Source organism: Pipra filicauda, unplaced genomic scaffold (genome assembly GCF_003945595.2).
Source record: "Pipra filicauda isolate LSUMZ 115617 unplaced genomic scaffold, ASM394559v2 scaffold55_size4083901_pilon, whole genome shotgun sequence".
NCBI lineage: Eukaryota > Metazoa > Chordata > Aves > Passeriformes > Pipridae > Pipra > Pipra filicauda.
This window is the reverse complement of record NW_024104709.1, coordinates 1,290,644-1,312,337: the sequence shown is the minus strand read 5'-3', so window position 1 is coordinate 1,312,337 and position 21,694 is coordinate 1,290,644. Positions and strand designations below refer to the sequence as shown.

Genomic DNA, 21,694 nt, shown 5'->3' with positions numbered 1-21,694 from the left:
CTGCTCTCACTGAAATCAATAGATAGTATCAATGCCTTATATAAAGGAATTGTCTCTTGCTGCAGCTCTATCTGTAACAAGTTTGTGAAGAATAGTAAAGAGCTTATGGGTACAGGTTTCGGGACAAAGTAATTTTTTCCCACGAAAGAAAGGATGAATTGCTTTAAAATTCATAGTTATTTTAGGAATGGTTATTTAACATTTCAATTCAACTGCTCTATTGTAGAAAAATTACGTAATGCCTTCTATTATCTACTTTGGGAGTTTACAAAACCGATGGATTCTGTATGTTCTGAGATCAAACCAAGTTTTCAGAATAATTTATAGTGCTTAATAATCTGTGAACATGATTGCTGAATATTATCATTCTGTACTGTGTTTGCTGTGAGCAGCAGCTGTGATGGCCGAGGTGCTTTCCAAGCAGCAAGAATGACTTTTTTTCTGATGGATCTGCAAAATCTGTATTTAAATAACAGCTGTAAATCTCACATCTGAGAACTCCCTTAGTTCTCTTCCTAATATGTTAGAGTGATAGTTTTATTAAATGCTGGATGTAAATGTTAAAAAAAAATAAATCTAGAGGGAAATGGTAGGATGGTATGATGCACGGATATCATTATTAAGTTATGTTGTTGCCACGAGTAGGCGAGAGAAAGTGATTCAGATGTCTACTGCTTCTCTGTGGAGTCACTGGCAGGAGTTTGGGAGGAAAACTACCCAGGCGTCCCAGCTGCAGTCCCTCTGAGGGACAGTGCTCCTGCCTCATGCTCCCTGTGGGAGGGGAAAGAGGCGCGGTCAGGGATGAAGGTCAGTTTACTCAGTTACACCCATTCCCCTACAACTGTGCACAAAGGGGGAGTGGGCTGACAGAACCATGCAAAGACTTTCCTGCCTCTTTGGCTGGTAGCATCTACTCCAAGCGAAGGACCCTTGCAGCTGCAAGTTGTGCAGCTTTTCAAAACTTGCTCTGGGGCTTGAGTCAAACCAATTTTGTAGAACAGTCAGGGTTTCTGAGCACACATGTAGCTTCATTCTTTTCCTTGGACACACCAAAGTGCCGAAGAGTTGTAGCTCTGGCATATCCCTTGTAGAGCCACAATGAAGGAAATGGCTGTGTCTCAGATGCTGCAATACTAAGAGAATGTGGAAAAGGACACATAGTATAACTTCTTGAGATAACCAACATAATTGGAAAAAGATTCTTGTTTTGAAAAGCCTTATGGAGAAACATTTTTTTACTTTGCTTTGAGAATGACTATCAATAAACTTATTTTGAACACTGAACCTTGTTGTGGTACCTTCTGTGGGCTGGTCTCTGTGACAATAAGAATGAACTTCTGAAGTCTTGCAAGAGGGAGGAGAGAAGCTGAGAATGCTGGGAATGCAGCAAGAAGTCAAAGGTGCTGGTCAGGAGTCTGCAGCCTCCCAGAGGGGAAGATACTGGCAGCCATCATTTTGGGGCAGAGGTAAATGCAGCTGTTGTGGAAAGCAACAGGATGGGAAAACCTCAATTTAAAACAAATCCTAAGCACTCCCATCTCCCATTGACTTATTCTGACATGACATCAAATAAAGAGCACAAGCCCAAAGTCAGTATGTTTGCTCAGACAGAATAATTTCAGCCAAACAATACTCAGTGTCAGGAATGACAGTATCACATATCATACTGAAATCAGGAACACAGACATGCTCACAGACTCAAAAAGGAGCAAGCAACTCTTTGTTCAGTCCTCTTAGTATTGCACATTCTTGCAGGAGCAAGCCTTCTATGTAGCAGAAGTCATAATTTATCATAAAATTATGATCAGATGAGATACTTATGCCCCTATCACTTGAGGACTGCAGGACTCTCCTGGACTGAGCACAATGAAGCACTGTGAGCCTGACTCAGAGGCCACCAAAGTCAGCAAGGTACCAAGGATCACAGTAGGATGACAGGATTTTTATTAATAGATTCTATGTCTCTGTATTGCCAACTCTGAGCACTGAATTGTTCTTAGTCCCTAAAAGCTGTAGCTTCATAATTATGAAATTATGATTTTATTTGCCCTGGCATCTGTCATAAGATCCAGTGCTTTCAGGATTTATGTGTAAACTTATTTCTTTTCATTCACGAGGCTGATTTTTTTCTTAACGTCAGTAAAAGGAATAATCTCAGGTGCCAGTACGACTTCCAGTGTCACAGTGACAGCGCTGCGAGTTGGCATCCCTTCGAATCAACTTACGGTAGCCTGCAAGTGCGGCTGTACGGCTTCCTCAAAAGAAAATTATTTTGCTCTGAAAATTAAGTGAAGATCTGCTATCAAAAACCCAATGGGCGCCGGTGCCATGGCAAAGCCAAACCAGGTGAGGCCAGGGAAGGGACCCCTGCGCTGCCGGAGCGGCCGGGAGAGGGAACCAGCCGGTTGGGCTTCACCCTCCGAGCAGCCGTGGCAAATCTCAGGAATACAAACTCTGTTCCCCGTAACCGCGCCCACGTTTAACTAACTCAAAGCTGGTGTCAGCGGCAGGACCTATTGCGTGTGTCGGTGCGGGACCTGAGTCGGGTCCTGCTTGAGCGACAGCTCCGACCACCGGTGGTGGGTTCCCGACCACCGCGGGAGGGCGGTGGGATGCTCCCAGGAAGCGCGAGCACCGCCTCGCCTCGGCCCGCCAGGAGGGCATTTCCCCTGCAGCGCCTCTGTCCCGGGGTGCGGGGGGAGGCTCTGGGGCTGGCGGCTGCTGTGGGAGAGCGCCACCGGCCCCGGCCCGGCCGAGCCCCGCCCGCCGCTGCCGGGCGGTACGGGCCCGGCCCCCATTGGCCGTGAGCGGCCCCGTGAGCGGCGGCGGGGACGCGGGAGCCCCGTTACCCGGCGCGGGGCCGCGGCCGCCCTTCGCCCCCGCCCGCCTTCCCGGCGGCGCGGTCACTCCCGGGGAAGGCGCTGCGCTCCCTATGCTCGGCTCCGCTCGGCTCGGCCGCGGCGCCGGCGGCGAGCGCGTGTTGCAATACATGCGTGTGTCTGCGGCACAGCCCGGGGCGGCGGGAGGGCTCCCTGCCCTCCGGGGCGGCTGCGAGCCCCGCCGGGCCCGTCCGCTGCGCGCCCCCTGCTCCGGGGCCATGTGCTAAGGGGTGAGCGAGGGTCGGAGTGGTCCCCGCCCGCGGGAGACCCCGGTTCAGCTGTACAGCCGGGGCCGGCGGCGGGCACGGGGAGCCCCGGCGGTGTATTGTTCTCCCTGACAGATAACGTGATCCTGGCCAGGCGAGAGCGAAGGGGCGGAGGGGCCGGGGGAGGGAGCAAAAGGAAGCGGAGGGAGGGGAGGGGGCAGGAGGATCCCGCGTCCTCGGAGGAAATTCTCAGGCCGGGAGGACGCGCGGCTTGCGCACGGCAAGCCGGGACTGGCTCTCCTGGGAGTTCCCTCGGCGGGGAGGGGGAGGGGGAGGGAAGCGGCGATCTCCGCCGGCGGGGGGAGGCCGCGGCTTCGCCCTCCGAGGCCCTGCCTCCTGCCTCCGTGCCCTGCCCGGGCGCGCGGTGCTCCCGGCCCCTCTCTGCCCCGGGCACGGGCACAGGGGCGGGCAGCGCCCACCACCCGCTCCGGGATCGCTCCCCGCCGGCGCGCGGGGGGACCCGGTGACGTCACGGGAGGCGCGCTCCCCGCGCTCGCTCCGCGCTCGCCGCCCTGTAACTTCTGTTCTGGGAAGTGGTGCCAGGAATAGCCCAGCGGAGCCGCCTGCAGCGCGGAGCGCTCCCTCCCGCCGCGGCCAGGGCGGGCTGCGGCTCCCGGGCCTCCGCCTCTTCCCCGTGCAACACCAGCCCCTCCGCCACTGTCAAGAGAGATGGTGATGAGCCTTTCCAAAAAGAGGGAGAGGAATGACCTGCCTTAAGATAAACGCGTGAAGCGGGCGCCCCTTGGCCGTTGGAATATTTCTTGTCTGTCTTTATATATAAAGAAGCACCGCGAGCCGCCTCACTCCGGGCGAGCCCTCAGCAAAGGAGCAACACGAGTGCCCGGCGGGATCAGCAGCAGCAGCAACAACAACAACAACAAGGGCACCGGGAGGGCTTCCCTCCTTCCTCCTCGGTGACTTCCCAGGTGAGCAGCAGCGGCTGCTGCGGGCACCTCCTCCTCCCTGCCCGCCGGTTGTCCCCTGTCACCGGCACCAGCTGACAGCCGGTGTGGTTGCGGGGCGGCTGCCGGCGGCGGGGGGCACTCCGGCGGCTGTCTGTCTCGGGTGCGGGGCGCCGCGGGGCTGGGGGTCGGGCCGCGGCAGAGAGTGCGCTTAGCTGAGCCGCGGGGTCTGTGGCCGGCGCTCTGAGCGCCGCCCTGGACGCCCGGGGCCGCGGGGGTAAATGGAGGGCAAGGCGGCGGGGGAAGCCGGTGAGTCTGTAAAACCGCCGGACCGGTAAGTCACCTCTGTGGTGGCGGCTCTGGGCGCTGGCAGGCACCGGCACCGTCCCCGGGGCACCACGGCCGGCGGCCCTTCCCGCTGAGCCGGCGCAGGAGGGGGACGCAGCGGGGACAGGCCTTTGTCGGTGACACGCCGTTAGGAAATGTGGGGAATACCCGGCTTGTAAGTGTATGCAGATGAGGAGCAGGCTGCCTTGCGTAATCCCCTCCTGCGGCGGGGAATGGGCATGGTCACCGCCGGGGAGAGGCGCCCGCGGGGGGGCCGCCCCGGCGGGGCTCTCTCCGCGGCCTCTGGCGCCCCGGGAGCGGGAGGCGGGGGGGGCTCCATGCGGGGGGGGCCGCCCGGGGCCACCCGGCACGGCGGTGGCGGGCAGGGCGCCGGAGGGAGCGGAGGGAGGGGGTCTGGCTCTGGCTGCCAGCGCGTCCCCGCGGGGGGCGCCGGACACGGGGGGCGTGCGTGTGTGTGGGGAGCCCCGGCACCGCGCCGGGGGTGCGTGTGTGTGAGTGCGTGTGCGCGCTGCGCCGCGGTGACTGTTCCCTGAAGTGGGTGGGACGTTGGCCCGTTCCGGGAATGTTCCATGACGTGTAAACGCCACAGGAAGGGGGTTAACGAGGGGCTTGGCCGGGGCCACCGCCGGGTCCCTCCCTCCCTCTGTCCCCCCGCCCGGCGGCGGGGCTGCCGCGGGGGCCGGCGGGGGCACGATCCCTTATGTAATGCGGGGTACGTGTGCGGCCGGCGGGGATTATGTAAGCGGCACGTCCGCGCCTGTCGCATAGGATATCGCATAGGATACACCGCCGCACGCCGGCTCCGCGCCGGGAGGCGGGCAGGGGCGAAGGGCTACCCCGCCGCGGCCCCGCCGTGTCCCCGCCGTCGGGGTCAAGCGGCGCGGGGGAGGGCGGGGGGAAAGCCCCGGGTTATCCCGGGTGATGCCCCGTAGCCCGCTCCGACCTTCCTGTCGGGGGCTGGCTTGCGGCACGGCCTTCCCCCGCGTGAGGGAGCGGCGGGGAAGGAGCGTAATGATGTCTGTGCTCCAGGTGGTGGGTGCCCCGAGGAGCTCCGGCCCGCGGGTGGGGAAGCCGGCGGGAGGCCCCGCGGGTCCTGGCCGGCCGCTGGCCAGCACGCCTTGTCTCCGTGGGCAGGCGGCCGAGGCTCGCCCCGGCACAACGATAAAACTCATCAGAGTTTAATTTCCCGGAAAAGGGTTCTGTTTTTCTTATTAGTTGGCACTAATGGTCAAACTTTTTTTTTTTCAGGTGTTTTTGGTTTGTTTTTTTTTTTTTTTTTACGTGGTAGATGCAGAAATGAAACTTCTACTCAAACATTAAAGAGTTGGAGGTTTTTTAGACAGTAATTCTTAAATACCTTTTTAAATTAAACCAATAGAAATACTAATGAGTTTCGGCAGAAATATTTAGCTAAATATTTTTCCTTCTCTCATTTTAAAATGAAGCCAACTTTAATATAAAACCTCTCTGGTTTTGTACATTATTAAATAATAGAGGGAGCATAAAACATTTTATGCTTACTTATTCAAGGGTGTTACAGTTTTTTTTCCTTCCAATGAGTTTATACTAAGAATTATTACAAAAGAAGTAAATGAAATGGTCAGGGTGGCAAAAGAGAAGCATTGCTGTGTAGGTCTGTGCTTCTCTGCTCCCCGGAGCTGCGAGTGCAGGCGTGTGTTCATGCAGCTCCCAGCTCAAGGGAGCTTCGGTCATCATCATTAGGAGTTCTGGGGACACCGGGTAATTATAGTAATTACTAAATTAAAAGAACTACTGGTCTAACGAGGTACAAATTCAGCGGGCCCAGTTTTAAATTCTGTTGCTGTGGATTACCACTGACTGCCAGAGGAATGTGATCCTCAGGTTATCAGGATGTGGTGCAGAATCCTCAATATTTTGATAGTGAAAATGATATGCAGACATGCTAAAAAAGTGCATCTGTTCTTTAAAGATAGGAGAGTCTCTGCCTCTTAGGTTTGCACCATGTGGACATATTTAGATAGATGCAGTGTATCCTGGGGGTAATATATGTTTACAGTTAGATATTAAATCTTTCCATATCCTTCCAGTCAGGAGATACTTCTGAAACTTCAGGTATGGATTATCTGAAACTTTCTTCATTTGTTTTTTTTGCTTTGTCTCATGTTTTGAAAAAAATTAGTATTGTAGAATAGACTGAGAGGGTTTTTCCATGTGAGTTTTATGAAGTTTCTACTGTCGTCTGTAAATGCATTTAAGATTACTGTGTTTTTCAGCTGTGCAAAGGCAGCAGTGGTATGATACGAAGAAAGTGTGTCATTAATTTTTTTGATTGAATAATCCACATTTTTAATGTTTTATAGTCTCTCGTGTTGATATTATTTTCCAATGGCTATTGGGCATAGCAGTTACATACATCCTGGCTGAGGTGACAGGTTAAAACCTCACTGCTATGGATTGAGCAGCGCTTGCCCCAAAGCACAAATGTAGAGGACTCTTAATTGTGTATCTAAGTGCAATTGTGTGGCAACAGTGCAGAATGCTTCTTTATAAAGGCAGATTTTTAGATTCTCAAGTGACTAGATTGCCTCATATGTGAGGTCTGTTTACAAACCTTCTTGTTACTATGAAGACAAAACAGAGAGCCATATGCATTCATGTGGTCCTTGCTGAATAATGGTACATGTGTCTACTTGAGTGTTTGGCAGTATATCGTGTTTAGTTTATGTGGTGGCACCCTACAAGGCTATTCTTTTTTGACTTTTAACTATTTCTAATACTATTGGCTCTACTCAGTTGTGTGAGCAAACTTATGGCACTGGCCTGTGTGTTTGTAACTAAGCAGGACATGTAACATTTTTAAAGCGGGACATTTATTGTTGAGCATTTTGCCGAACTTCTTTTTTTATTAGTTTATTTAGATGCTTGTTTTTAAAAGAATTAAGGTGAATTGGATTTAAGCAGAAGTGAAAGTAGTGAGTACAGTTTTGCATGTCCCTCTGCTCATCATTTTTGGGTCCAAAGCAGGAGCAGTTACTGTTACTGCTTTTGTAATTTAACCATATTAGGTAGTGGGAATACAGGAGCTGTGTGCCTGGCAGAAGTGGTTTACTTAGTGAAATACTGCCATATTTACACATCAAAGAGAAGAATGGTTGCTATTTGAGAGTATTACTGTAGAGTATACCAGTCATAGTAATGTATAAGTCACAGTAATGTGATCTGGATTATGAAATATGGCACGCCATCTTTCACATTTGAATATGGTGGGCTTTGTAAGAGGCAGTGTGAGTTATATTGATAGGTATCTATCCAGCTCTGTAAGCAGAGCTTATCAAGTACTACTTCCATGTAGTTCTTGCTTGATTCTGCCTAAGAATGGCAGGTAAACTGCAAGAGCTGAGTACTGACTTTCTCTGTCTTAGGTCCCAGGATAAATCATGCCCATCAAAAGTTGGTTCGTCATGTCAGTGGCCTTCATGCAGGATAAGGAGAAAGTATTTTATCCATTTTACCTCAGATATTGAGAAGACCTGAATCTGTCAGTGGGTGGCTTTAAATTATTGGTCCTTTGAGCAGGAGGAATACATAATTAGTATTAGTCTGATGGGTTAAAGACTTCAGGAAGAGTTAATTGCTAATACTTTTGAGAGTTGAACAGGAGTGTTGAGTGCAGAGGCTGCATACCTTTGTTATTTGAAAAAGGTCTGATAAGTTATGAGGAAACCTTTTTATTTTTTTTAGAGGCAGGTTATTTTTTCTTAAGATTTCTTAAACAGCATCTCTGAAGTAGTATGTTGCAGAGTAAATATTTTTTTAAGTTATTTGCATTTCTCCTGTAGCTTAACCATTTGTTTGTTGTTGTTTTTTTTTGGTTTTTTTCCTCCTCTATAAAAGGAACCATCTAGCAGTTCCTAAAGAAGTGAAGAAACAGCAAAAGGAAGCATAAGCTGGATGGAAAATGGAGAATAGTATTTTTCACGTGTTTCAATCAATAATTTTGGATGCTACATTTAAATAAAGTAACACAGAATTATCACAGAAGAATGAAAGTTTCAAGCTGGCTGTGCCATTTTGATAGGAAATAGCAGCTTTGTACAGTTTTGTTTCTCTTTTGGGTACTTAAGCAACTTTTATAAGACTTTGCAACAACTGCCCTATTTCAGCAGGAAATATTAAAAAGCAGTTCATCAGGGCCATATTCTTCATTCTCAAGTGAAATTTGGACTTGTGATAGTGCTGGTCTGACAGCCTGAGAGAAGAAATACATTGTAAATAGAAGTGCTAGAAGTTTTTTTGTGACAGCCAATTAGCAAGCCCCTATTTGAACCTTAATAAATAATAGTGTAAACATATCCTTTTTTTTTTTTTTTTTAGCTGAAATAGCAAGTGGCAGACACCATGTACGTCTTATTTTAGCATTCTGAACCTTTGCCCTAACTACTCATTTGTAGTAAGTTGTCCCCAGTAAGATTAGTTCCTGAGAAATCTCTCTGGCAAAGCTATGAGCATGGAAAAGGTGTGAGAGGATATGGGTAGGGGAAACAATCTGATACAGTGTTTCCAAATCACCAGTGTGGAATAATCAGAAGAGGTACAAGTACCATATGAAATTTTGTCTGTCAAGTTAACTCTCTTGCCTTGTTCTACTCTCTTGTGATTAATTTCTTGCCATCATTGAGACAGTCTAAACATGAGAGTTTCTTCTTGCTCTGAGGAAGTATTGTGGATTCTGTGTGCTTATTTTCATTTGTCTTTCAGGCACATTTTGTACATCTGCAAAATACTCATTCTGTTCTCTGTATGCCAGGCAATAGCAGCAGAGCATGCACCACACTGGTTTTGGTTGTAATTTTGCTTATGTTTCTGTATTTCCTTGTTCTTCCCTGTTCTTCCCTCGATGTGTCTCTTTTACTGTTTTTTTGAACCTGAATATTGCCTTTTACTTGAATAAACAAAAACCTGTGCATGCTTTTTTTCCCTCCACTTTCCGTCAGTGGGGGTCTCAGGGCATACCTACCCAAAAATGTACCACTTAGATAGTAGCTTTTTTAAAGTAATACAGTGCAAAAATGTGGATTTAATTATCTGATGTAAATTCCCCTGGTACATGGTTGTGCTGATACGACTAGTTTGTACAGTGATAATATCCTTTTTTCTGTGTTTGTTTATGCACATTCTATCTCTGTCAGTGTAGACTTGGACTCAACAGAAAAGTTCTCTTTAAAAATGACATAGAAACCACAAGTAATATAATAATGTAACAATGTAGTAGGTAATGAGTTTATGGCCACTTCATGCACACAGGGGCCATATGTTGCACCTCAATTTCTGTTTAACGGAAAATTATTTTATTGGTTTTTTTCTTGTAATTGACAGTTCTGCCCTAATATGCAACTCATATACAAAAAATTTGATCCTGCAAAAAAATAATTGTAAAGAATACATCTGTTCTTAAAGATTTAAGTTCACTTCATTGCAATGTAAGTAGGTTGTAATAAAACTCCTGCAGATCTGACTTAAATCTCTGATTTATGCAAGCTGCAAAAGGGGGGAGAAAAAGGATGTACAGTATTTTTCGAAAGGCATGCCTTAATTGCTGTTGTGCCATACAAGAGGAATTCAAGGTTTGATTGCTACAAAAAGTTTCTTTTTTAGATAGTAGTTTATCGGAAATTCCATAAAAAGAAAAGCAGATAGAAAATTTGCATGTATAGTTCAGTTTAATAGAAAAGTAAAAACTAGAGGAGCTGAAGGGAATTGAAATTACAGTGTCAGGTGACATTTTAAAGGTAATGCAATAAAATAGAGTTTGACCCTATTCATAAGAAAATAATCCTGAAAAAATTAAAGGAGAAAACCCCCAGATTATTTTCTGTAATTTATAATGAAGTTTAGACTTTTGTGGCTACAGAGGTTAGTATCGTTGCTGGACTGACTGGCCTAACTTAGTCCTCCCAAGCTCCCCACACCCAAGTGTGCCTGGAATTTTCCTCTGCTGGGCTTGGTGGTTGAGTGTCAGAGGTTGGGTGCACTCCTTATCAAGTGATTTATGAATATGGAGTAATACTGGATGTTTTCTAGAAAGAAATGTAAGAAGCTGAAAGAAAAGTCCAATTGCACAGTGTAGGATGTGACATAATATCACAGAATTTTGTTGAAATAATATTATTTAGTGAGCAGTTTTTCCATAGAGTAATATCTGTGCTTTGGCAGAAAGGAACTTTATGTTTAAAAAACATCTAATGGCACAGAATCAGTATTTTCAAAATTAGTGTTATTAGACAGTGGGGTTGTCTTGCATATTGTTGTTTTTTTGTTGTTGTTGTTTAAATAAGATAAATGGCCTAATCTCTGTATGCATTTTGTGTTTGTGGTTTGTATTAAAAGAAAACATGTAGTGTGTCAAGAAAGAATAGTATGAAATAATAACCGAGGTTACCCTTCCTTGACAACAAAACGTGACACTATTTAGTTAGAGAAAAAACTATTTAGTTTATACCAAAGTCAGTATTCAACAGAGACTAAGTTGCTGGCATCTATTAACAGTCTTCACAGGTCAGTATAGTTCATTTTGAGTGTAGTCTACTTACAAAAGTTCTAAAAGTATGTGGAGTTTTATGTTCCTTGTCTTTCAAAGACAGCTAAAATAAATAGTTCAGTTAGCTGAAAAATAATATCTTTATTTGCTCTAACTTACCAATATTTCTGAGGTCTGAATGTGATTTTCTTTCTTTCTGCAAAAGCATTAGCAATGAAAATGAGATGCTCTAGAGAGTAGTGCAGGCCCGCAGTTAAGTGACATCTGTGCATGCTGACAGTGTTCAACTGAATCCTCTGTGACACCTGTGAAACACTGATTCATCTTGAGAGATGAATTGTTAATGTTTTAGAAAAGAAAATCAAGTAAAATTCATGATTTTTTGTAACAATAGAGATGGACTAATTTTGACTTTCTCCTCTTTAAAATCAGTTATGTTTATGAACACAATTTCTGTAGCTGCTTATGAAAAGTCTTTTAAACTGCGTTTGTCTGAGATAAAATAGTTCTTTAGTGTAAAAGGTATTTATCTTTGGCAGGACATTCATGGACTCCTACAGCCAAGTTCCCTAACCTGTTTAAGACAATAAAAGTTTCTACAGTTTAGTAAAAATAGGATTAAACTATGAACTACGAGACCATAAAGTTGGACAACTTGACGCTGTGTGATATGATAGTCTGTTTTGATCACCAGGCAAGGTCGTGATACTAGGCTGTTCGAGTAAAGAGATTTTGTTGTAAAATCTCTGCAAAGCTATGGGAATATAATTTCTTCCAGCATTCCAAGTAAAATTGTGTAAAATAAAACTTGAATCGTGTTCCATTATTTTGTGCTTGGTCCTACAATAGTAGTAAAATCCCTCTAAAAGTTAGTGGATATTTTCACAGTGGTGCTTGGCTAGAATATTTGATTTCTTAAGGCTTAAATAATGGGTATGCTACATGTATTTAATTTCGTGAGGTACAGTTGAATTTTGATACAGGCTTAGCAAGATGTTACTAATACATCTGAAGAAATTTGTGGTAAGTGTAGGGCTAGCACCTTTATAAAATACGCTTGAGGAGGAAATGATGTTAGTGAAATAAAAACTCACAGGAAGGTTTTTTTAGAGCTAGAGTGATGCCAAATACAGTGCTGCTGCCTCTGCAGTTGGTTTGTATTGTGTTGGGATGGAGAGGGCAGTGAGGTTAGTCTAGTAAGTTATCTGTCACGTTTGATACGTCATATATTTTTAATCTCTGATTTGCTTAATTACTAGTTAAAAAAATACATGAATTGTGCTCATCTTTGACCTAATTTAATGTAGTGACTAATGTTAACTATCGGTGAAAAACTTGAGAGTCAGCCATGCGTTAGTAAAACTACTATATGGTTTGGAGTAATGAGTAGGGCAATTCTGAGTCCGCTATTTTTTTTATAAACAAGTAATATTGTAAATTGGAACTGATATACAGTAGTATGAAGATTCCCATAGCACCTTTCTTTGGACTGACAGGAGTTTGGTCTGTGAAATGTTGAGCAGTAAAAGGATGACATGTAGTACATTAATTTTCTCTGCTTTGTTTTTAGCTCAGCTCATTAATAGTTGAAAACTGTTACCATATAATTGTTCAGTGATTCCGTTAAATTAGTTAGTGATCTCTTTGTGGACAAAATTTAATCACTCTGTATGTTAACTTTATCAACAGGCTTGGAAGAGAGGTGAGAAAATAATAGAGAAGGGAATGAAAGTGAATCAGGTCCTCCACATTTTTCTTTTGGAGCAAGGACAAGGTGCATTTACAGGGCACTTTGGAAATACTTGTTTTGCTTCTGGGTTGTACAGATTTCATCATCTGCAGTTGATAAACCTGAACCTTCCATGACAGGAGGTTGGACTGGACACATGCACTTGTGAAAAGCGAGCGTACAAGGAGAGGAACCTTTGCTTTAGTTTTGGTCTATGTCCTCTGGTCTGTGTCCTCTGTGTGATGCTTCATAGTGGCGTGTCTGGGGTCTTTGTTCATTCTTCTGTAGTAACAGCAAAGTAGCTTTCAGTAGATATACCCTGACTTTCCTTCCCTTGCTCCCCAGATCACCCTCTGCATGGCAGGAAAGAGAAAGACACATGGGATGATGGAGTTCCTTTACGCACACCTCTCCAAAACTTCAGTGCAGCATATTTTCCACAAATGGAGTGACTATGAGAGAAACCTTTTAATTTTTTTTCTCTTTCTCACTCACAATTTTGCTAAGTAAAGAAGAAAATGTGGATGTTAAATACACAATTTTGGACATATGCTGTTTGAGGATGAAGCTTAGAGGGGAAGATGAATAAGATGGGGAGAGGAGGTTTGAATGTGACTGACAGTGGATTATAACTGCCTACAGGAAGTTATTTTTTTCAGATCAGGTTTCCCTTTAACATTGTCTTCAACCTAAAGAATTTTGGTATAAGAGCTTTTAAAATCCCTGCCCAGTCGCAAGTCGTACAAGCATGTGTTGATGAGAACTGGGGTCCTACAGAAGGCAGCATTTAGGATACAGTGATAGCATCCTCTAGCTTTCATTGTTTGACATCTCCACAGATAGCTTACACACAGAATACAATGCACGCTTTTGATTTAATTTATTTGCAGTATCATTTGATCCCGGTCAATAGTTCGACCCACTTAAATAGCAAGCAGGGGAAAAAATGAAACCAGTTTTGACTAAGTCTTTCTCATTCAAGTGGGTTGTCTGGCGAGCCAAGAGTGTAATAAATAGATTTGGTGGCTATTTACAGATTCACACACTGGAAAACAGAGAGCTGTGTTTCACAGTTTCATGATATAATTCAGACAGTGTTGCATCCAGATAATAAAATTACACCTGTGTTTTTATCTCAACCAGAAAGGCATTTTTTTTTGGCTTCTGCTTTGATACTTTCCCATAAAAATAAACATTACAACAGAAAATTGATGAAATTTGTCACATTGTGTGAAGAAATATTTAAGAAGACATGTCTAAGTATATACATATACATGTTATCATAGCTTTTGCCTTTAGTCATGTTCTGTCTCCTTCATAGTGCGTATACCTGGAATAATTTCATGAGAGCTTGTGGTTGGAGGTCTGACTTGTTTGTCACTGAGAGGAAAATTTAACCTAGATTTAATGTAGGTCCAACTTCTGCTGTTGTTTAAATATCAAAGAAAATATTTTATATAAATAAACTTATTTGCATTATTTATGTGTGAGTATTAGCATTTATTTCACAAGTGTGTACATAGATGCATATACACAACCATATTTTGTTAAACAGCTAAAAAAGCATCATAGTTCTCTATGATGAACTGCTGTGGTTTCACTTTGGTGCAGTGGGTATCAAAATTGCCCAGGTGACCTTTCTGAGATGTTATTCACTGTTCTGGTGCTCTGCTGATATGAGGATGCCAGCAGGGTCAGTAACTGAGTGTGGCCCATTTAACTGCCTGTGACTGACTCAACCAAGGTCATGTCTTGCTGGACCATGAAGATGTTTGCCTTCTGAGTTGGAGCACTTTGAATTCCTTTTACATCCTCTTGTTTCTGAAGGACATAGTCATATCATTCTCAGTCTTGTCAAAAGGTTAAAGGATCATTCCTGATGCCCTATCAGTGGTGCCTGGCAGTCACCTTGTGCATGGTGCTCATTAACCCTCGCTCCTCTGTAGGGCACCCACCTTCACACGCTGGCTGAAGTAATGGTGCCAGGTCTCATGGTTGTAGAAATGTGACTGGAAAGTCAATCCATGAGCAGACTAACTGTGTAAATAGATGGTGGAAATGAAAGCTATTATAAAAACCACGTGCATTGTGCTAACACTTATCGTGTTGCTTGACCTTCACTTTCTCTGGTGTCAAGCGCAAAACCATCTTGCACTCATCTCACAATTTTCTAATCAGTGCCCCCACAACTGAGAAGATGACACTAAGCTGTGCCTGACCCAGCTTGTGACACCACGTGAACTGCCTTGTCTCTTGTGAATAAAATGAAAATTCTGTCATTTTGGATCATATCCTTACCAATAAAAGTACGGAATGGGAAACTGTTACTGATTTTTTTTCATGAGGCCAGGATTTTGCCATCAGCTGTAGATAGGAGTTGTACTGCTGCAATAGTGCTCCCCGTGACTGTCTCAGCCTATAAATGGAAACCTTCAGCATGCAAAGTTTGCTTTTCATATTGGATATAGTAACGCTAGGTGAGAATGTTGGAAAAACTGTCTACATGGAAACAGCCTCTGGATACTTCAGGCAGAGAAGATCTACAACAAAAGGCACTCTCAACAGAAATGATTTTTACATTGCCAGATGGTATAAGGTAATTTGGACAGAAAAAGATACATTGTGTACCCCAAGGTGCTTTCATTGTGCTTTGAATATAAAATGCATGAAGTCTTAGGTGCAAGAGTTGGAACTGACAGTAGCTTAGAGCTGTGGTTTTACCTATTTTTTATTATGATTTGTAGTTATAACTCAGCTGAAAAAGGAACTTACTTGGAGCCAGAGCTGTATACTTGTCCTGTATGCTTGTCTCCCCATTGAAATCCCATTATCTGGGTTTGGAATTATTAAGGTGTGAGAAGCTTGCATTTCATTTCAGTTTGAGTATGTCTAGGTTGTTGTTGTTGGTTTTTTGTGTTTGTTTGGTTTTTTTTGTTTGTTTTGTTTTGTTTGGGTTTTTGTTTTTGTTTGGTTTGGTTTGGTTTTTTCTGAATGAGGGCTGATACCTTCTTATTTCAGTGACCTTATTTCAAAATTGTTTTTCTTTTTTTTTTTTTTTTTTTTTTTTTTTTTTTTTTTTTTTTTTTTTTTTTTTTTTGCTTGTTTCTGGCATGGCTCAGCATTAAAAAAGATAAAATATATACAAAAGGTTTTCAAGGTTCTAGTGTTATGTTTCATTCTGGTGTAACCTGCCTGTCCTATGTATCTAGTTCTCCATCTGTAGCCCAGTAGCACCAAACTGAATTAGCTTATCACTGATAATGAGGTTTTTCTTTGCACTTCCTTGTTTTTAGATGTAATTTTGAAAAAATCTTGTACCTCACCTGGTGGGTGGATGAGAGAGGAGATGAGCTATTCTCTTTTTTTCAAATAATAAAAACAAAATAAAAAAAGAAGAGGAAAAAGCCCAGTTCAATGAAAACTTTTGACATGATTCTAGAATGCATAACCCTGGGCAAAAAGGGCCAGTTATTGGAGTAGTTCTTGAGTAATCTAATTGTTTGATAAGGATCCTTGCTGGTTTAAGTTGTTGGTTGTTGGAAACATTCCATTTCTAAATTTGTGCCTTACTGCATACCCTGAGGTATGTGTACAACACACTGTAATTGCACAGTTTATTATTTTATTAATGAGAGCTGTGATAATGTGTTGGCTCATGAATTCCCTCCAGTCCAGGTATGGTCTCCTAATTGCCCAGGGATCTGTGATGCTGTCGTTTGTTCTGGGGATGGTGAGAGAGCAAAAGCAAAGCCTTTCCAAGCGTGGTTTACAAAACTCAGACCTTGCCCTAAAGCCTGCATTTGGTGTGATAATGCAACCAAAGGCTGGAAAGGCCAGATACCTCTATAACACATACCTAATGAATAATAACAGAAGCAGCAGAAGTAAATTCTTACTATATAATCCTGAGTACCTGAGACTTTGCCAGCTGGAAGGAGAGGGCTGCACACCTTAATTGCCCTTCCTAACCATAACAGAGCACCCCTTAGTACTTCTTTGATCTGAGTCTCTCCTGCCTGCCTCTTTGCCTGAGTGGCTGGAAGACTCTCACTTCATTTGCTGTAAGGCACACAACAGTGAGCAAGCATCTGGCATGCAACAGCAGCTCCTAGTTTTCATGTGCCTCAGGGGTAGCAGGCATGCTAGGTTGCCTATTCCCATGTTCTGGAAACTATTTCTGTATGCCAATACCAGATCTGCAGTACAAGAGGAGGGAGCAGCATCAGTAGAGGTGTGGTCTGTGGAGTAGTTGGGGAAATCCAATTTACTGTTTCTGTAACTCTGGAGACAAAACTTTCCCGTAAAAAGCCATGGCAAAACACCACATCCTCAAACAACTAGCACTTGCTCCACAGTGCTGCCTGGCTTTCCTGGTGTGCTGTAAACTTCTGACACTGGATTTGCCAGATCTGGGGAAGCTCTCTGAGGACGTTGTGGCAGCCCGGGTAACCCCAGCCCAGGATGGTGGGATGGTGAGTTCCCGCTGAGCATATTACAGACTGCCTCCTTACTCTAGTGGTTGGTACGGTTTTCTCCAGCTCCTGAAACTGCTCATTACGGAACTTGGCTCTTCTACAAGGGCTTTTCATAGCTGTAGCCCCTGTGGCTTGATGCAGCATGCTTTTCTGGAGGAACAGATGGTATATTACGTAGAAAGTTACTGTATTTTTGTATCACTGATTTGTGATTTTATTTATTTTGCTGTTCATCTTCTCATTTTTTTTTAAGGTGGGCATATAGGGTAAGTGCAGAACTTGGACTCAGTATTGTATTTGCCTTTGATATATTCAACTCTATATTTGTGTATGTGTGCAGTATTTTACACTGAGTAGTGTGTGCTTTCTGAAGTTTTAGTGAGCAGATTTTCCTAATTTGGGTTGAAATTAGTCAAAATGTTGTAAGAGGAAAAAAGCATTTTCCCCTTAGAAGTAAGAAGATCTTTGAAAGGAAAAGTTAATATCTTCTTAAGCTTTGTGCTCACTGGTGTACAGTTTAGTTTTTAAGTCAGTAGATGTGTTCTCTGTGTCTAATCTTTGGGGTTTTTTTTAATTGATATCATCTGGTCAATTTGACGGAAAATGCTATTCCCATAAGAAAAATATTTATTCTAAATATTTTTGTTGCCTAGGATCTTGTTGAATTCATGAGATACAGAAGCAGTCAAGTTGATTTAATATTTTTAACATTTTGAAAGTGTTTTCTTTTTGTTTCCATGAAAACAATTTAAATTAGTATTTTAACAATTGCTTTTGGTTTCTTGAAGTTAGGTTACCCATTGTTGAAAATTTCAGGTTCTTAAACACGAGTTTCAAATCTGCTTTATCTTTATTAGACATATGAAATAAAACATAAATACTTCAGCAAGCCCCAAAATAAGAGTTTGCCTTTTCCCCCACTTACCTTCCAGGATTTAATGTGTTTTGTCTGAAGAATTTCTGTAAGTCGTTACTTATAAAAGATAGTTACAATCACAGGGGTTTGATACCTGTTGGCCAAATCACTTTTATGTAATAACTTTTATTTTTTATGTGAATATATATTATATACACACACGTATGTATAACTTTGTATCTATACACTCACATATACACGAGTGTATGTATGTAAATGTGTATAGACACACCACAGACACATATGCACTCACACACTATATCTCTATGAACACTCACACACATCTGCACTGCAGGGGATCATCCCATTTGAATTGTAATGTTTTCATCCTAAACCTGATCCTTACCACATAATGGGAACTTTCCTCTTGGCAATGTAGCATTTTCCCAGTAGCTTCTGAATGGGAGGCTGCACGTCCCTGTGCCTGAAGACCCCTGAAGTACACGGGGGGAGAGAGACCAGAACTGGTGGCAGAGTCCTCCTGGACCAGGAGAGCATGATATGAGGCAACTAAGTGCAGTAGATGAGAAGACAAAATGACGAGGGATACTTCAGGAATTTCTGATTGCTGCTGCTTCAGTGGTGGTTGGATCATGCCCTTCAGCGTGGGCAGTCTCTCATGCGGCATCCTGTGTACTGCTGTACTTAGGCTGGATACCCAGTTCACAGTGAAAAACAAGCCCCCCCTTCTGTTTTTTGCCACATATATTTTGAAGATAAATAATTACCTGCTATCAGGTGTTTGGCAGCTTGGACTTTGTCATCTTTGTTTGCCTTGTTTTCCTCATAAAATTGCTGCAGGATATTTTAATTATCTGCTTATAGGGTTGTTTGAGAGAATTCCCTTAGTGATGAGAGAGTTCAACAAAAAAATCTCAAGATAATGGCTTTTCCACTTGCATTTCTCAAATATGCCTTCAAATAGAAATGAAATAATTATAAAAACCTTGTACGTAGTTTAAATTGCCAAGTGATACAATGTAGTGGCTTTGTTCTAAGTATTGCACAATGGGTTGTAAAGGGTAAGAGTGTAACTGAGTTTGTGGGAATCTGTAAGGGTGCTAGATATTTTGTAGGCAGCCAACTTTGTTTCAGAATTGTTTTCCATATGTATCTGTACTTAAGGCAATCAACTTCTATTTTGGAGTGGAAAGGCACGTGTTTTCATCAGTGTACCAAGGGCACTGGCAGTGAGACCAGGGCACAGTTTGCATGTCTGTTTGCTTTAAGTTTCAAACTTAAAATTAATAAAATCAACACAACAGATACAGCTCTTTTAAAAATACTAGGGTTGTATTTGGATGAAAAGTATATTTCAGAAAGCATATTGCACTTTCTCGCCTCAAACCGTGGTAGACATGGCTTAGTACCATTCATCAACTAATGGAACAGTAAGATGTAATTACATGAAAATTAACTCTCAGGACATGGACGAGTGTGTGAATACACTGCTGTTCCTTGTTACATTCTGTGTTCTTTAGCAGACACTGTATTGCAATGGGCAGCCATACATGTGTGAAAGATGCCTATTTGCAATTTGGCATGCTGGTGCCTAGTGGTTAGACGGCCTGTCTGTGTGCTGCTGCTGTGCCATGCGGCAGTTGTCTCAGTATGGTCAAAAGAGCAAACTGTTGGTGCATTTCCTTCGTTCTTGGATATGGGGCTAAAAACAGTTGACCAAGTTTATTCTGAGTGAGTGTGGTACTAAATGGTGAGATTTCAGAAAATCAAATGGCTCTCTTATGTGTTGTTTAGAATGCTGCGCTCAGGAGAAGCTTTCTTAAAGTACTTTTGAGGGTTTTGTCCCCTTTTTCCTTCTCTCACAAGAATGTCAGTACTTATACCCATTGTGTTGTATGATATGGGCTGGATTCTGTTCTAGCATCCACATTTTTAAGGGCCAGATTCTGATCACTTTACTCTGATTGAACTAAATCAAACTGTCTTTGCTACAGTTAATGCTTGTGTAGTGCAAATCATTACCAACACCAAAGGCCGATTTGTCTGCTTTTTTTTTTATATTGAAAAAAATCATGATGATTAGTGCCAGATCGACAACCTTCAGGATTAACTATTCAAGCTAATGTCAGAACAAGAACCAGTAGAGGTTTCTTCATGCTAACTGGGTAGCTAATCCTAAAGATATGCTATCTTTGAAAAATTTATCTCTAAAGGGAGGGGTAGAAAACAACCAAACCAGTTCATAACCTTGTAGAAGAATGTTTTTTGAAAGTATATCCAAAATGTTTAGTTTACAAATAATTAAAATACTATCTTTGACCTTCTAGTAAAATGAGCAGTTTTGGTTAGCCACTGACACTGCGTATGTCCCATGAAAGATGCAATATATTATGACTCCAAGATACAGACTGGTGATTCTCTAGTTTCAGCTCTAATACATTGAAAATTACTAGGGCTGAAAGACTGGTTTCAGTTCCCGATGTGACCACAGGGTGGTTATTGCAGAAATACAGCAAAAATACTCTCTTCAGGTAGTGATGGTACTATGAGAAGAGAATTCAGAAGAGCATTTTCCAAACTCCTTGTAACCTTTTTCACTGAAGTTTGTTAAGTACCTCTATTTGAAAATTGACTTCTATCAAGTGGAGCACTGCTAACCAATCTGTCACATTCAGTGTATAGAGGAAAAGTCTAGTGTCCCGCACACCAGAGGTTGTTGCTAGGACATGCTTATTGTGGAATGACTGTATTTATCACTGTGTTTCGATATGTTATTCAGATACTATTAAAAATGGATCTACAATGTGTCTCATGAGTGAGAGCATACTGTAAGCCTGTACATCCCTCTACCTCAGGAGGATCAGCTATAACGAAAGCATTTCCTACTTGTGGTTGTTCAGACTGCACTTTAAAGCTTCCAGTGGTGAGCGGAGACTCTGAAATGGAGTCTTAACGATGCTTTCCATTTAAAAAGTCTTTCTAATGTCTAACTTAAGAAGGTAGTAGGACTGCAATTCTGATTCTCCCTACGCTTGCCAGGTATACTAATGAGTTACTTAAGTTTAGATGGACAGCCTGGGAGACAATCAGTTAGGAAATGTTAAACATCCACATGCCACTACCCAACTCCTGTGTTTTCACCTCTCTCCTTAAGCTGGGCCCTTACCTGCTTCAGAAAGATGGGTAAATTGAAAAGAAGCATCTGCACTTGCTCTGCCGGATTGTCAGCCGTATCTGACAAGGGAATCCTGGAGTTTTACACACTAGTTGTGCCCCAGATGCATTCACAAAACATGTTTTACACCATGGGATCCAAAACTCTGTAAGGCTTCATTTCCAGATCCTTGCAGAAGTATGGACTGCAGTGAGAAGTTAGTGCATTTTGATATCATAGTAATATTTTATTCTACTTCTGTATTGCAGTAATATTCTTACACAAGCTGTACAAGAAAAACAAGAGCAGCACGGCTCCTGAGCAAATATTGTTTCTAGTCACATACGATACTTTGCAGCTGAGCCTGGTAACACACTGCTTAGCTGTTTTGCTATGCAAGTGCAGAGAACACTGTTAGCAATAAAGCCACTGCTGGTTTCTCCTCTAAAACCTCCCTCCTTGCGGTGCATTGGAAATGACTGAACTTTGGCCCTCAATCTGCTGACACCCTGAGGGAGCGTAAGTGTAATGACGTCTTTGCTTG

At 43.2% G+C, this 21,694-nt stretch overlaps 2 protein-coding genes across 5 annotated transcripts in view; one reads left to right on the top strand and one right to left on the bottom strand.

Annotated features, from left to right (window-relative positions):
• Positions 1–3,614: 3,614 nt before the first annotated feature.
• Positions 3,615–5,567, bottom strand: LOC114003994 (collagen alpha-1(I) chain-like). The gene is made up of 3 exons (XM_027751505.1): positions 5,153–5,567; positions 4,025–4,924; positions 3,615–3,826 (listed from the first exon to the last, which is right to left on the bottom strand). The coding sequence occupies exons 1-3, from the start codon at positions 5,565–5,567 to the stop codon at positions 3,615–3,617; spliced, it is 1,527 nt and encodes a 508-aa protein (XP_027607306.1).
• The window catches only part of HIVEP2 (HIVEP zinc finger 2), a 139,108-nt gene continuing 121,747 nt past the window's right edge, over positions 4,334–21,694 (top strand). For 2 of the 4 annotated variants that reach the window (XM_027751442.2, XM_039387376.1), the window contains exon 1: positions 4,467–4,549. The gene's annotated coding sequence lies outside the window, so the exon portion shown is untranslated. Of the gene's footprint in view, positions 4,357–4,466; positions 4,550–5,067; positions 5,108–21,694 lie in introns of those variants that run through there. The other 2 variants (XM_039387373.1, XM_027751441.2) reach the window with 2 other exon arrangements.

Excerpts from the sequence above, each read along its gene's own strand:
- LOC114003994 (XM_027751505.1), bottom strand. The coding sequence starts at position 5,567 with ATGAGTTTTATCGTTGTGCCGGGGCGAGCCTCGGCCGCCTGCCCACGG. Across the intron at positions 4,925-5,152 it reads TGCGATATCCTATGCGACAG|GGAACAGTCACCGCGGCGCA; the intron begins GCGCGGACGTGC and ends CACCCACTTCAG. Across the intron at positions 3,827-4,024 it reads GAAGCCCTCCCGGTGCCCTT|GCTCATCACCATCTCTCTTG; the intron begins GTTGTTGTTGTT and ends CTTTTTGGAAAG.